This window comes from Carcharodon carcharias, chromosome 27 (assembly GCF_017639515.1).
Source record: "Carcharodon carcharias isolate sCarCar2 chromosome 27, sCarCar2.pri, whole genome shotgun sequence".
Classification (NCBI taxonomy): domain Eukaryota; kingdom Metazoa; phylum Chordata; class Chondrichthyes; order Lamniformes; family Lamnidae; genus Carcharodon; species Carcharodon carcharias.
This window is the reverse complement of record NC_054493.1, coordinates 18,344,263-18,360,853: the sequence shown is the minus strand read 5'-3', so window position 1 is coordinate 18,360,853 and position 16,591 is coordinate 18,344,263. Positions and strand designations below refer to the sequence as shown.

At 46.5% G+C, this 16,591-nt stretch overlaps 1 protein-coding gene across 2 annotated transcripts; it reads left to right on the top strand.

Moving 5' to 3' along the window:
- Positions 1-2,290: 2,290 nt before the first annotated feature.
- Positions 2,291-10,918, top strand: LOC121270558 (zinc finger protein 239-like). Of its 2 annotated transcripts, none has more exons than XM_041175922.1 (3): positions 2,291-2,341; positions 3,495-3,601; positions 9,260-10,918. In XM_041175922.1, exon 3 carries the CDS (start codon positions 9,364-9,366, stop codon positions 10,510-10,512), a length of 1,149 nt encoding a protein of 382 aa, XP_041031856.1. In that variant the 5' UTR covers positions 2,291-2,341; positions 3,495-3,601; positions 9,260-9,363; the 3' UTR covers positions 10,513-10,918. The 2 variants fall into 2 exon arrangements, with proteins under 2 accessions (XP_041031856.1, XP_041031857.1); XM_041175923.1 differs by having other exon boundaries at positions 2,317-2,401.
- Positions 10,919-16,591: the final 5,673 nt, after the last annotated feature.

Below are 16,591 nucleotides of genomic sequence, written 5' to 3'. Positions count from 1 at the left end.
CAGCCAATGAAGCCAACAACCCATTAATGAATTAAAAAAAAATCCCAAGTCATTCGGAGTTTGGAGTGGTTTCATTTCCGTGTTTTGTTTTGCCAGAGAGGTGGGTTTTCTCTGAATGAGTTACAACCAAAGGAGCCGATTGTTTCAGTGATGGTTTGAAGGACTGTGATGATAATAACCTCACATTTCTGGGCTAAGTATTGTGGTGGGTATTTAATAAGGATGCTACAGCTGTCATGGGGAATCAAAGACACAGCAACAGTCTGATACAGTCCTTGTTCATAAAACCGAGACCAATCCACAGAAACACCAGTGCAATCTAACAGTGGTGTACCTTTAACAGGTTTGGACATGGCCTCCTTCGTCTGACAGGTATGTGTGATTCTTTCATACTGCAACATCCCAGTCAATTGGTGATTATGAGGTTACAGTATATTAAAACCTTTGCTTTGTAACTCCATAATTCTTCTGCTGTATCACACCGGGATACTCCATTAACTTGGCCTTTTATTAATTATGCCTCTGTGGCCTGTGGGATGTAGGGTTATTGAATTAAACTTTATGAAGTACCCTTCGTGCTTAACTAACTAGTGAACACTTAAACAAGAGCAACATATTGTGGATGCCACAGAACAGAAATAAGAACAGGTTCTGGAAAAACCCAGGAGTTATTCATTCATTCAAGGGAGGTGGGAATCGCTGGCCAGACCAGCATTTATTGTCCATCCCTAGTTGCCCTTCAGAAGGTTGTGGTGAGCTGTTTTCTTGAACCGCTGCTGTCCATGTGATGTAGATACACCCACAGTGCTGTTAGGCAAGGATTTTGACCCAGCGACAGTGAAGGAGCAGTGATATATTTCCAGGTCAGGATGGTGGGTGGCTTGGAGGGGATATTCCAGGTTGTGGTGTACCCATGTGTCTAATACCTTTGTCCTTCTAGATGGTTGTGGTCGTGGGTTTGAAAGGAGGTGTCTAAGGAGCCTTGGTGAGTTTCTGCAGTGCACCTCATAGATGGTACACACTGCTGTCACTATACGGTGGTGGAAGGAGTGAATGTTCATGGAAGGGGTGCCAATCAAGCAGACTGCTTTGTCTTGGATGTTGTCAAGCTTCTTGGGCGTTTTTGGAGGATTCTCTGACAGCATCTGTGGAGAGAGAAACAGAGTTAATGTTTAGAGTCCAGTATGACTCTTCTTCAGGACTGAATTGAGGTAGAAATAGGGTGGATCTGAAGAAGAGTCATATGGACTCGATAAGTCAACCCTGTGTCTCTCTTTACACATGCTGTCAGACCTGCTAAGTTTTTCCAACATTTTCTATTTTTTGTTTCAGATTTCCAGCATCCACAGTATTTTGCTTTTATCTATAGAAATAGGATGGGTTTTAAGCTGTTGAAGAAGAGGGCAGGGTCAGATAGAATAAAAGAGAAGGTCAGGGATAGGTTAGAGAGCGGTAGGGTTGAAATAACAAAGGTGTAATGGAACGAAAAGCAAAGGGAATGGTAATGGTTGTAATAAAGAAACAAAACCCAGTCAGTTTTAATGGCAGAATAAAGGACTGTCTAGTTCAGTTCTGAAGAAGAATCATATTGGACTCAAAACATTAATTCTGTTTCTCTCTCCATAGGTGCTGCCAAACCTGCTGAGTTTTCCCATACTTTCTTTTTTATTTCAGTGAACCCTTAATGCCTGCCCAGTACACTGGTCAATCAATCTTTTCACAGGGGTTAGTGTGTCTGAGAAGCATCCACCTGGAAAGCCTTTTCCATTCACCTCCTGCATTATTACAGCAGATATACATGGATGTGACAATGCCAACAGGTCTGTGGAATTAATTGGCTAGATCTTCCAAACAACCAGCACAGGTATGATGGACCGAATGGTTTCCATCTGTGCTGCATCATTCTATAAAACAGTGAATATTCAGTGTCTGGGGATAGGCTGAGTAAGACAGCGGAACCAGTGGGTTTGAACCCAGCCAGAATCAGCAGTTTCTGTGGAGGAGTTAAAGGAGAACCAGTGGGGAAAGCTTTAAAAGCTCAGCATTTTCCCACAGGAGAACAGCCGTTTAAGACACTTTGGGTACGGAACAGGGCAGCGCGCAGATTTACAAGAAGTTGCTTTTTAATATTTTATCTCTATTGCGTAACAATATTATTTTCTGTTGTGCATTTCGATGTTCCAATGGCGCTGCTGTCACCCAACATTCCCTGCGGCTGTGAATGTGCCCTATTCACTTTACAGGAGTCCAGTGCGCAGGTGCAGTGCTGGAACTTCCAGGAGCATGCGCAGTGTCACTTTGCTCAGAGCCGTACGAGGGTGACTGACGCGATTGGAAATGGGTGAGAGCGGGTGGATCAGGTCGGGAAAGCGAGAGGAGGAATGGAGTTGGCGAGTCGGGGGTGAGAAGGGAGGGGAGGAATGGAGCTGAGGAGCGGGGAGGCTTCGTAAACATCTTGGTGTAGGCCGCAGGGCCCGAGTAAGGCCCTACAAGTCCCATGTTTGCAGGTCTCGGTTTCTTTTCCCCGGGAACAGGCCCAGCCGCGAGCTTGTTTCAGCGGGGACTGGAGCGCATGCGCGGACATCTTGGTAACGAAACAGACAGTAGGTGGGGCCTCAGGGTCCCGGTGACCAGGAGAGAAAATTATTGACTCGTTTATTTTATTGTCATTCTGCACACAAGGGGTGGTGGCAGGCCCAGGTTAACTGTCGTCATCTTCAGGGAGGTCATGCGCGGCCGGCCTAACAACATAAGAATAAGAACATCAGAATTTGCAGAAAGCCATTTGGCCCATCGAGCATGCTCCACCATTCAATAAGATCATGGTCGATCAGACTGTGGCCTGAACTCCATTTTCTTGTATCACCCCCACCCCTCCCCAACCCACCCACCCCCAAATAACCCTTGACTCTCTTGTAGATCAAAAATCTGTTTAAATCAGGATTGAATATGTTCAATGAGCAGTCTCCACTGTGGGGAAAATATTTCCAGAGACTGACAACCCTCAGAAGAAATTTCGCCTCATCCTTGCATTAAACGGGAGAACCCTTACATTTTAACCATGCCCGTTGGTTCCAGGTTCCCCCATGAGTGGAAGCAACCTTTTTGATCCATCCTGTCAAGCTCCCTCAGAATCTTACATATTTCAGTAAGATCACCTCTCATTCTCCTAAACTCCAATGACTATAGACCAAACTTGTTCAACCTTTCCTCATAAGACAAACCCCCTCATCCCAGGAATCAGCCTCATTAAAATTTTCTGAAAGCCTCCAATGCAAGCATGTCCCTGCCTAAGTTAGCTTGGGCCAGGAAGCAGGAGATGATGTTATAAATTACTATCTTGGGTTGACAGGGATGGATTTTGGAAACTCCTTTTACAGGGAGTTAGCAGGAGAGGATTTACACACAGCAGACTCAAACCAAGATAAATGTTTATCTCTCCTGAATTTCTAACCACATCTGACACTTATGACTTTTGTAATTTCATTTTGCAGGGAGTTAGATGATTCAAGGACTGCCAGATTTTTCTCTGACTCCAGTGCTCCTGATATCTTTTCAGCTGCAGGCTCCAGTAGATTCTAAATTTGAACTTATTTCAGAGGTGAGTATTATTGAACATGTATCTACAGTTTAGAGCTGTTCCATGACACTGGGGTTGGTGTGGTTCCTTTACTGTGGATCTGGATCCATTCTCATTTATTTCTCTGCTTCATATCTGCCCTCCCCAGTCACCTGTCTGCCATTGTCTAGCTTCCTCTGCTTCTAGTAATAGAGTATTTTAGTTATGTTTGGTAATTTACTGTTATCTCTGCCAACTGTGTCTAAATCAGGTTTCCACATCTGCGTATCCCCTGGCTATTCACCACTGATGTACCAATTTTATCTTTCTGTGGTCAGGAATTGTTTTTCCTCCATTAGAGATTATTTCTTTTCCACTTCTGAGCTTATATTGTCCATCAAATACTGCTCCGTTTTTATTTCCTGTAATTCATTAACATTAATTCCTTTTTTCTTTCCACAGCTACTGTCTGACCTGCTGCGTATTTCCAGCATTTGCTCTTTTTAATTCAGATTTCCAGTAACCACAGAATTTTGCTTTTGTTTGATTGCAGGTGTTGCTCAAAGAACTGAATCTAGAAACAGAGATAAACCAATTAAGCACAGAATTGTATCAGGGTTGGTGTTGGTTGGGTAGGTTGGTCCCTGGCCTCCATGGTAGATTATTAGGGAGAGGTGGAATGTGGAATTGAGGCTACGATCAGATCAACCAGGATCTTATTGAATGATGGAAAAGTAGGCTTGAGGGGCCGACTGGCCTTCTGCATCTAATTTGTATGTTAGACCATAAGACATAGGAGCAGAAATTAGGCCAATCGGCCCATTGAGTCTGCTCCGCCATTCAATCATGGCCGATAAGTTTCTCAACCCCATTTTCCCGCCTTCTCCCTATAACCTTTGATCCCCTTACCAATCAAGAACCTATCTATCTCAGTCTTAAATACGCTCAATGACCTGGCCTCCACAGCCTTCTGTGGCAATGAATTCCATAGATTCACTACTACCTGGCTAAAGAAGTTTCTCCTCATCTCTGTTCTAAAAGATCTTCCCTTTACTCTGAGGCTGTACCCTCGGGTCCTAGTCTCTCCTACTAATGGAAACACCTTCCCCACGTCCACTCTATCCAGGCCTTTCAGTATTCTGTAAGTTTCAATCAGATCCCCCCTCATCCTTCGAAACTCCATCGAGTATAGACCCAGAGTCCTCAAACATTCCTCATATGTTAAACCTTTCATTCTTGGGATCATTCTCGTGAACCTCCTCTGGACCCTCTCCAGGGCCAGCACATCCTTCCTGAGATACGGGGCCCAACGTTGCTCACAATATTCTAAATGTGGTCTGACCAGAACCTTATAAAGCCTCAGCAGCACATCCCTGCTTTTATATTCTAGTCCTCTTGAAATAAATGCCAACATTGCATTTGCCTTCCTAACTACCGACTCAACCTGCAAGTTAACCTTAAGAGAATCCTGGACTAGGACTCCCAAGTTCCTTTGCACTCCAGATTTCTGAATTCTCTCCCCATTTAGAAAATAGTCCATGCCTCTATTCTTCCTACCAAAGTGCATGACCTCACATTTCCCCACGTTGTATTCCATCTGCCACTTCTTTGCCCATTCTCCAAATCCTTCTGCAGCCTCCCCGCATCCTCAATACTACCTGTCCCTCCACCTTTCTTTGTATCATCTGCAAACTTAGCCAGGATGCCCTCGGTTCCTTCATCTAGATCATTAATGTATAAAGTGAAAAGTTGTGGTCCCAACACAACTCCTTTAGTCACCGGCCGCCATCCTGAGAAGGACCCCCTTATCCTCACTCCCTGCCTCCTGCCAGACAGCCAATCTTCTATCCATGCTAGTACCTTGCCTCTAACACCATGGGCTCTTATCTTACTGAGCAGCCTCCTGTGTGGCACCTTGTCAAAGGCCTTCTGGAAGTCCAAGTAAATAACATCCATTGTCTCTCCTTTGTCTAACCTACTCGTTACCTACTCAAAGAATTCTAACTGAATTGTCAGGCATGACCTCCCCTTGATGAAACCATGCTGACTTTGCCCGATTTTACCATGCACTTCCAAGTATTCTGAAATCTCATCCTTAATAATGGACTCTAAAATCTTATCAACGACTGAGGTCAGGCTAATTGGCCTGTAATTTCCCGTCTTTTGCCTCACTCCCTTCTTAAATAGGGGGCTTACATTAGCGATTTTCCAGTCCTCTGGGACCCTCCCTGACTCCAGTGATTCCTGAAAGATCACCACTAACACCTCCACTATCTCTTCAGCTATCTCCTTCAGAACTCTGGGGTGTAATCCATCTGGTCCAGGTGATTTATCCACCTTCAGACCTTTCAGTTTTCCTAACACCTTCTCCTTGGTAATGGCCACCATACTCACCTCTGCCTGCTGACTCTCTTGAACTTTGGGGATGTCACTTGTGTCTTCCACTGTGAAGACTGACGCAAAGTACCTATTCAGTTCCTCCGCCATTTCTTTGTTCCCCACTACTACTTCTCCAGCGTCATTTTCCAGTGGCTCAATATCCACTTTTGCCTCTCTTACCCTTTATATATCTAAAAAAACTCTTGCAATCTTCTTTTATATTACTGGCTAGTTTACCCTCATATTTAATCTCATCCCTCCTTGTTTCTTTTTTAGTTGTCCTCTGTTGGTCTTTGTAGGCTTCCCAATCCCCTGGTTTCCCACTGATCTTCGCCGCATTGTATGCTTTCTCTTTAGCTTTTATGCTGTCCCTGACTTCCCTTGTCAGCCATGGTTGTCTTGTCCTCCCTTTAGTATGCTTCTTCTTTCTAGGGATTAATTTTTGCTGTGTCTCCCAAATTACTCCCAGAAACTCCTGCCATTGCTGTTCCACTGTCTTTCCTGCTAGGCTCATCTTCAGTCAATTCTGGCCAGCTCCTCCCTCATGCCTCTGTAGTTGCCTTTATTCAACTGTAATACCGTTACATCTGATTCCAGCTTTTTCCTCTCAAATTGCAGGGTAAATTCTATCATATTATGGTCACTTCCTCCCAAGGGTTCCTTCACCTTAAGCTCCCTTATCAAATTTGCTTCATTACACATCACTAAATCTAGAATTGCCTGTTCCCTAGTGGGCTCCACCACAAGCTGCTCCAAAAAGCCATCTCGTAGACATTCCACAAATTCCTTTTCTTGGGATCCACTACCAAACTGATTTTCCCAGTCTACCTGCATATTGAAATCCTCCATGATCACTGTAACCTTGCCTTTCTTACACACCTTTTCTATCTCCTGGTGTATCTTGTGCCCCACATCCTGACTACTGTTTGGAGGCCTGTACATAACTCCCATTATGGTTTTTTTAACCTTTGTGGTTCCTCAACTCTACCCACACAGATTCTACATCATCTGACCCTACATCATTTCTTGTTATCGATTTAATTTCATTTCTTACTAACAAAGCATCCCCACCCCCTCTGCCAACCTGCCTATCTTTTCGATAGAATGTATATCCTTGGATATTTAGCTCCCAGCCCTGATCCCCTTGCAGCCATGTCTCCATAATGCCCACCACATCATACCTGCCAATTTCAATCTGCGCCACAAGCTCATTTACCTTATTTAGTATACTGCGTGCATTCAGATACAACACCTTCAGTCCTGTATTTCCTGTCCCCTTTCTCATTGTCATCCCTTTATCTGATGTGCTTGAAGTTAGATTCCTAGCCCTTTCCAAACACTCTGTCCTATTTTGTGTTCTGGAGACTTTAATAGCTTCTCCTGGGCTCTCCTTTTCAGTTTTTTCATAATTTTCCATGAAGTTGAATCCACCCCCCCGACACGCTAACCTGCTGCTTTGTTTCCCATTAGTCATGCTTCTCGGAGTTTTACCCTTAAAATATAGGTTCAAAAAAAATGTTCAAATATAGGTCCTTTTTCATGCATTCATAGTATGATTACAATACAGAAGGAGACCATTTAGCCCATTGTGGCTGTGCTGGTTCTTTGCAAGAGCAATCAGCTCGTCCCATTCCCCTATCCTGTCCTTGTAGCCCAGCAATTCTATTCTCTTCAGGTATTTTATCCACCCTTTTGAAAGCCTTTGTTGCATCAGTTTAGCTGGAGCGGAGATGGAGGAGAAACTGCTGGGTTTAACCCCGACCACTTTGGAACCCAGTTGAGCCCAGCAATTTCCAGTATGAAATTGTCAAGGGAAGTACATCCTAGGAGAGATCAGCTTGCCAAACAGACACTGTCCCAACAGTGTAAAAGGATATTGTTTTAGGAGCAGGTATTTCTGTAGATGTTTTCAATCTATTTTACAAGTATATTACAAGCATATTTTAAAAATGTATTTTTGGGATTTGGGTGTCAGTAACAAGACCAGCAGCAGATATTACTAATTCCCAGTTGCCTGTGGATAAGATGATGTTTGACCTTCTTGAACCTCAGCAGTCCGTGTGGTGAAGGTGCTCCCACAATGCTGTTTTTTAAGGAGTTACAGATTACTCACTAGTGACAATGAAGGAACAATGATATATGTCCAGATCAACAACAATTTATATTTATATTGCGCTTGTAAGGAGGGTCTCAAAGGAGGAAAGCGAGGGAGAGAGCAGCAGAGAGTTAGGAAGGAAATTCCAGAGCTTGGGACCTGGGTAGCCGAAAGAATGGTCAACACTGATGGAACAATTCAAATTAGTAATGTTAAAGTGGCCGGAATTAGATGAGTTGCAGAGATTTCGAAGGTTGTCTGGCTGGAGGAGATTACAGAGGGAGGGATCATCACAGCCATGCCGGTAAACAAGGATGAGAATTTTAAAATTTAGATGCTTCTTAACCCAGAGCTTTAGTAGGTCAGCGAGCACAGGGCTGATGGGTGAACAAGACTTGGTGCGAGTAAGCACACGGGCAGCAGTGTTTTGGATCACCTAAAAATTACAGGGCGGTTGAATGTGGGAGGCTGTCAGGAGTGCATTAGGATAGTTAAGTCTAAAAATAATAAAGGAATGTATGAGTGTTCTATCAGCAGATGAGCTGAGACTAGGGCGGAGTCAGGCGATGTTACTGAGGTGGTCTTGGTGATGGTGCAGATATGTGGTTGGAAGCTCATCTCAGGATCAAATATTACACCAAAGTTGTGAACTTTAGCCTCAGACAAGTGCCAGGGGGAGGGATGAAGTTAGTGCCGAGGGAGTGGAGTTTGTTATGGGTACTGAAGACAATGGCTTTGCTCTTCCCAATATTTAAGTGGAGTAAATTTCTGCTCATCCAGTACTGGCCAGGACAGACAAGCCAGGATGATGTATGAGTTGGAGGGGAACTTGCTGGTGATGATGTTCACATACACCTGCTACCTTGGCCTTCTTGATGGTGAAGGTTGAGTGTTTGGGAGATTCTGTCAAAGTTCCTTTTGAGTTTCAGGTACATGAAATGCTTCTCCTCAGCCTCCTGCCTCTTCCACCCCATCTCTCTTCTCTCTCCTCCCATAGAGGCCAGAGTTTTATGTCGGCCAAGACCTGGTGGCAGGTTCCCCTCCCCAAAGGACGTGAATAAACCAGTTGGGTTCTTTTCACAATCCAGTAGTTTTCGTGGTCACTTTTCCCTAGTGCTGGCCCCACAAAATTACCAGATTCCTTCAGCTCGATTTCACAACCTTGCCTTTGTGTTTTTGTGGGTTCTCTTTCACTCCCTTTTTACTTTTTAAAATCAATTTCACAGGGTATTAGAAGGGGAGGATTTGGAGTTGGAAAAATAAATCCAAACATCACATCATGATGGAGCCACCAATTTTATCATAACTCGAAGATCTTCAGATTTTGAACATGGAAGGAAAAAGCACCATTCACAGCGGAGATAAACCGTACACGTGTTCTGTGTGTGGACGAGGCTTCAGCCGATCATCTGGCCTGTCAAAGCATAAATGCAGCCAGAATGGGGAGAAGCCGTGGAAATGTGGGGACTGTGGGAAGGGATTTGATTATCCAGTTAGGCTAGAAACTCATCGGCGTAGTCACACTGGAGAGAGGCCATTCACCTGCTCCAAATGTGGGAAGGGATTCACCCAGTCATCCGCTATGCTGGCACACCAGCGCAGTCACACTGGGGAGAGGGCATTCACCTGCTCTGAATGTGGGAAGGGATTCACTCAGTCATCGCACTTCCTGACACACCAGAGAGTTCACACTGGGGAGAGACCGTTTACCTGCTCCGACTGTGGTAAGGGATTCATTCAGTCATCCCACCTGCAGAAACACCAGCGCAGTCACACAGGGGAGAGGCCGTTCACCTGCGCTGATTGCGGAAAGGGATTCACTCAGTCATCCCACCTGCTGAAACATCAGCGACTTCACACTGGGGAGAGGCCATTCACCTGCTCTGAGTGTGGGAAGGGATTCACTCAGTCATCCGACTTGCTGTTACACCAGCGAATTCACTCTGGGGAGAGACCTTTCACCTGCTCCAGGTGCGGGAAAGGATTCATTCAGTTGTCCCACCTGCACACACACCAGCGAGTTCACACTGATGAGAGACCTTTTAAATGTCCAGATTGCGGAAAGTGCTATAAAAGTTCCGGGGAACTGATGTACCATCGACGTGTTCACACTGATGAGAGACCGTTCAGGTGCTCTCACTGCGGGACTGGGTTCAGACAATCATCTGTCCTCATTGTACACCAGCGAATTCACACTGGGGAGCGACCATTCACCTGTTCTGAGTGTGGAAAGGGATTCACTCAGTCATCCGACCTACTGACACATCAGCGAGTTCACACTGGGGAGAGACCGTTCACTTGCCCCAAGTGCGGGAAGGGATTTATTAATTCAACCAACCTGCTGAGACACCAGAAGGTTCACACTAGGGAAAGGCAATTCACCTGCGCTGAGTGTGGGAAGGGCTTCATTCGGTCATCCAACCTGCTGAAACACCAGAACGTTCACACTAGGGAAAGGCCGTCCACCTACTCCGAGTGAGGGAAGAAATTCACTCAGCCATCCAGTTGGAACACCCACATGTTCACACTGATGGAAGACCTTTTAAATGTCCAGAGTGCAGGAAGGGTTATACAGTTTCCCAGGAACTGATGTTCCACCAACTTGTTCTCACTGACGACAGACCACTCAGGTGTTTACACTGCGGGACTGTGTTCACTATTCACTTCAACTCACTACACCAGCAAATTCACACTCGTGAGAGGTCGTGTACCTGTTGTGAATGTGGCAATGGATTTGCTTATTTATCCCATGTCCTGAGTCACCAGTGAATGTGATTGTCATATCCAAGACTGAACTCGGGCCTGTTTCTGCTAATGTTAATAAACTCAAGCCCAGTTAATGTTAATATTCTGAATAAAACTCAAATAAATCAGCTTTTGTTAAACACAGTCTGTTGAGTCTTTTTTAATATCTCTAACCCAAGTTAATTTCTTTTGAAGGGCTCTCCTTCTCCCCTGTCTCCCGCACCTCACCTCCAACAACATGTGTGAGGAGCTCATGGAGCTTCTTTGTCGCAAAGATTGAGACAATCCAATTAGTTGCCTCTGCTGTTTCTGCCCCTTCCAGTAGCCCACTGGGCTAAGCTGCCTCTAAAGTTCCCCTTTGAATGAGCTCTGAAACCTGTATATTTCTTTAGTTTCACTCCCATCTTCCCTCACGCCCTCTCAGTGCTTATTTCGTCCATGAAACTCATCTCCTCCATTGACGCTATTCTCACTAAACCACTGATCACTCAACTTTCCCATATTTGCTGACATTGTTATCAGTCTCTCTCTTCAGGTGCTGTCCCTCTCTCCTTCAAATCTGCCATCATCACCCCCTCCTCAATAAAACAAACTTTTGACCTCAATGTCCTTACAAACTCCCGCACCATCTTTGACAACCCTTTCCTCTGCAAAGTCCTTGTCACCTCTTAAACCCATGCCCATCTTTTCTTGACCTCCATGTTTGAATCCCTCCAATAAGATTTCTCCTCCTGCACAGTATCAGAATAGCTCTTATCAAAGTCAGAAATTACATCCTATGTGAGTGTGACAAAGGTTTACTCTCACTTATTGTTTCTTTTCAGCCTGTCTGCAATCTTTGACACTGTTAACCAAACCATCATCCTCCAATACCTCTCCACTGTTTGTAAACTGTGTGGGACTGCACGCTCCTGATTCCTTTCTTATCTGTCGAACTGTAACCAGAGAATCATTTGCAGAAGTTGTGAGTATTTGAGTTATATTTTTACACACACACACTCAGTGAATGATCAGCTGTCACTGAACTTTGACACAAAAATGTTCCATTATCATGCTCACAGTGACTATCTTGCAGACCAAGTCCTTTTATTTACACCAGCCCTTCTGGATAAGATCAACAGAGAAGGATAACAGTATTACAGTTCGCAATGCAAGCTCATGGTCGTAAAAAAAATCTGCTAATTCCCATTAAAATACAAAGCATTAGGTCTTTTACAGACCTAATGAAACAGGCTGATTGCCAAGATTGCAGGGGGAAGATGCTGGGAGAAAGATTCATATTTTAAAAAATTTTACAATCTCTGTGTCAGCAGAATCTCACCCTCACTTGCCCAGATTGAGAGAGAGATTAACTGAGACTCGGTCGCTAATGGCGGCCTGATCACCCACAATCCTGTGTGTCTCAGAAACCGCGGGTGGGTCGCGCATGCTCGGAGGGTCCTGGTCTCTTTGAGGTTGTTCCCGGAGAGAAGCCGGAAGCGGCGGATAGTGAGAGTGGAGAATGTTCATTGTTTAATATTCGGCTCTGGGGCCCACTCTGGATTTCTAAACCCCGCCCGGGGCTTATTAACCCGTTCCCAACACCTCACAATGCCCGGTGATTGACGTCAGCTCCGGACCAATAGAAAGAGGGGTGAACTTGGAGGACTGAACAGGAGTGGCTGGTCCTCCAACCAATTGGAACAAATGAGGGGCGGGGCTGGGCTGTGACTGAAGGATTCGTTGTGCGGCTGCTGGAGCTGGACACGATGTACAAGCCTCTAGAGAAAGGGGGAAAAAACGTGCCCAACATTGCCCTCATACTGATGGCCACCTTTGTGTGCATCAAGCGGTGCGTAGACCCTCAGTACGCAAACACCAAGTGTCACTACATGCTGAGGTTCTACCTGTCCCCAGTGTTGCGAAGGATGGGTCTGGCCACGCTGCCGCGGGACACTCCAAATAGTTGGACTGTGCCGTACCACCTGTCCCTCGTGGGAAAATTTATGCAGAGAAACACTTTTGACCACAAGTCCATCAGGCAGTGGTCGGCACGTAACTTCTTAAAGGCCCTGAGGGAAAAGGAGAGGGTGGATCCTGTGGGATGGTTCCCCGAGCAGACTGACAAAGTCATTCAGCAGAATGCCTCATCGCCAGAACTTTCCAACAAGCACCAAGATGTAGCTTGGCTGGTGGTGAGAAAGGCCCTCCCTGTAAGATCCTTCCTACATGCCAGGAGTCTCACCCCCTCTGCACGTTGCCCTCGAGGTGGCTGTGGTGGGGAAGAGACCGTTGTTCACCTCCTTGTAGATTGTGTCTTTGCGAAGAAGGTCCGGAGAGAGATGCAGTGGTTTCTGTCGAGGTTCATCCCGAGCCGTTCTGTGACACAGGACTCTGTGCTCTATGGGCTGTTCCCAGGGACACACACCGAGACAAACATCAACTGCAGCTGGAGGATCATCAACTCGGTGAAAGACGCTCTTTGGTCTGCCCAAAACTTGTTGGTTTTCCAGCGCAACGAGTTGTCCCCGATTGAGTATTGCAGACTGGCACATTCCAAGGTCCAGGACTACGTGCTGAGGGACACAGTTAAGCTTGGGGCAGCTGCCACAAAGGCGCAATGGAGAAGGGTCGCTGCCTAAGACCTTTCTGCCACAGTGCACTGAGGGACTGGGAACTGTAAAGAGCCCCTCAGGCTGTACAACTTAAAATGAATGTCTGCCAATGATTGTAATATTCATTGTTTGTACTGATACACCTTGTGATTCATGTTGTAAAAGTTGAACCTGATTGTATTTTTGTAATGGTGATTTTGAAATGGTTCGAAATGTTTTTGAAGATTTAAGAATAAAGTATATTTTTGCAAAAAAAAACATGTCAAACATCAGTGTGAGCGCAGTGTAGATACACCTGGTTGCGGCCAGACGGGTCAATCCGTTCCAGGATAGACTTCCTGTTTGTGTCCCATGCGTTTGCAGTCAGATCCACCGATGTCAAGTCGGTGTTCTTCTCTGACCACTGCCTCCTACTGGCTGACTATCACTTAGAGAAGGACCGGGGGTGGGGGGGTGGTAAATGGAAGCTAAACATGCAGCTGCTAACCCCAGAGAACATTGAGGAGCTCAAGAGAGATTACAAAGGTTGGAGAACCGTGAAACCCCTCTTTGAGTCCCTGACACACTGGTGGGAAGCGATCAAGGGAAACATCAAGAGGTTTTTCATCTTCAAAGGCATCCAGAAAGCTAGAAAGGAACAGAGGGTAATGTCCCGACTCCAGAAAAACATGCAGAATCTGCTCCGGTTGCAGTCGATGGGGGTCAATGTCAAGGAGGAACTTCAACAGGTGAAGAGCCAGCAAGCCTCGCTCTTTGCCTCGGAGGCCTCCAAGATCATCTTCCGTTCCACAGTCTGCTCCATGTAGCAGGATGAGACGTGCTCACGTTTCTTCTTCCAAAAGGAACAGAAAGAGAGCCCTGTGATCAGCAGCCTGAAGGAAGAAGACAGCTCAGTAAAGTCATCGCAGTCCAACATTTTGAGGATCAGCAAATCCTTTTATGCCGGATTGTATGACGTGAAGCCCACAGACAGCACGGCCTCCCAGTCCTTCCTGTCCTCTATCACGGAAGTCTTAGATGACAGTACACGGGACAGCCTGGACAAACCGCTAACTCCTGACGAACTGACTAAGGCCCTTGAGTCCTTCGAGAAGAGTAAAACTCCCGGAAGCGATGGCTTGCCGGTGGAGTTGTATTAGGAACTGGATGGGCCCAGACCTGCCAGAAGTGTAAGAATCCATGAGGAAAGGCATCATCGCCCTCATCTACAAACACAAGGGGGAAAGGGAGGAAATTAGAAATTAGCGACCCATTTCACTGTTGAATGTGGACTATAAGATTCTGTCCAAGGTCATCGCCAATCGGGTCAAGTCCGCTCTGAAATTGGTGATCCACCATGACCAGACCTGCACTGTGCCGGGCAGGAAGATCTCTGACAGCCTCGCACTGCTCAGGGATACGATTGCCTATGTGCAGGACAGGGGGGTGGACACCTGCCTCATCAGCCTGGATCAGGAGAAGGACTTTGACAGAATATCGCACACCAACATGTTGATGTGCTCTCCAAAATGGGGTTTGGGGAGGGAATTCGCAATTGGATCCAACTGCTCTACACTAACATCAGTAGTGCAGTCTCTATCAATGGGTGGGAATCAGATAGCTTTCCGATTAAATCTGGACTCAGGCAGGGCTGTCCTCTCTCGCCTGTTCTTTTCGTGTGTTGCATAGAACCCTTTGCTGAGTCCATCAGGAAGGATCCGGGCATAAGAGGAGTGACGATCCCAGGTAGTGGAGGCACTCAGATCAAAGTCTCCCTGTACATGGACGATGTCGCCGTCTTCTGCTCGGATCCGCTGTCGGTGCACAGACTTATCCACATCTGCGACCAGTTCGAATTGGCCTCGGGAGCCAAGGTAAATTGTGGGAAGAGCAAGGCCATGTTCTTTGGGAACTGGGCTGACCGATCCTTTGTCCCCTTCACCGTCAGGGCTGACGTCCTGAAGATGCTGGGGATATGGTTCGGAGGGACCTGGGTGTGTGTTAGAAACTGGAAGGAGCGAGTGTCTATGGTGCAAAGAAAACTGGACATGTGGGAGTGACACTCCCTCTCCATTGCGGGTAAGAACCTGGTCATCAGGTGTGAGGCACTCTCGCTGTTGCTGTATGTGGCGCAGGTCTAACCCATTCCTGACTCCTGCATGATGGTGATCACCCGAGCTATCTTTCGCTTTATCTGGAGGTCGAAAATGGATCGTGTCCGCAGGGATGTGATGTACAAGCCTCTAGATAAAGGGGTAAAAAATGTGCCCAACATTGCCCTCATACTGATGGCCACCTTTGTGTGCAGCTGCATCAAGCTGTGCATAGACCCTCGGTACGCAAACACCAAGTGTCACTGTGCTGAGGTTCTACCTGTCCCCGGTGTTGTGAAGGATGGGTCTGGCCACGCTGCCGTGGAACACTCCAAGTAGTTGGACCATGCTGTACCACCTGTCCCTGGTGGAAAAATTTATGCAGAGAAACACCTTTGACCACAAGTCCATCAGGCAGTGGTAGGCACATAATGTCTTAGAGGCCCTGCGGGAAAAGGAGAGGGTGGATCCTATGGGATGGTTCCCCGAGCAGACTGTCAAAGTCATTCGGCAGAATGCCTCATCGCCAGAACTTTCCAACAAGCATCAAGAAGTAGTTTGGCTGGTGGTGAGAAAGGCCCTCCCCGTCAGATCCTTCCTACATGCCAGGAGTCTCACCCGCTCTACACGTTGACCTCGAGGTGGCTGTGGTGGGGACGAGACCGTTGTTCACCTCCTTGTAGATTGTGCCTTTGCAAAGAAGGTCTGGAGAGAGATGCAATGGTTTCTGTCGAGGTTCATCCCGAGCCGTTCTGTGACACAGGACTCTGTGCTCTACGGGCTGTTCCCAGGGACACACACCGAGACAAACATCAACTGCAGCTGGAGGATCATCAACTCGGTGAAAGACACTCTTTGGTCTGTCCAAAACTTGTTGGTCTTCCAGCGCAAAGAGTTGTCCCCGACGAGTGTCGCAGACTGGCACATTCCAAGGTCCAGGACTACGTGCTGAGGGATGCACTAAAGCTTGGGGCAGCCAGCGTAAAGGCGCAATGGGGAAGGGTCGCTGCCTAAGACCTTTCTGCTACAGTGCACTGAGGGGCTGGGAACTGTTGAGAGCTCCTTGGGCTGTACAGCTCAAAATGAATGTCTGCAGTGAATATAAAGTGTATTATAAATGTATTGAAGCACCTCAGAGTGCAACATG

What these genes read in the sequence shown, in the direction of transcription:
- LOC121270558 (XM_041175922.1), top strand. Translation starts at nt 9,364, where the DNA reads ATGGAAGGAAAAAGCACCATTCACAGCGGAGATAAACCGTACACGTGT.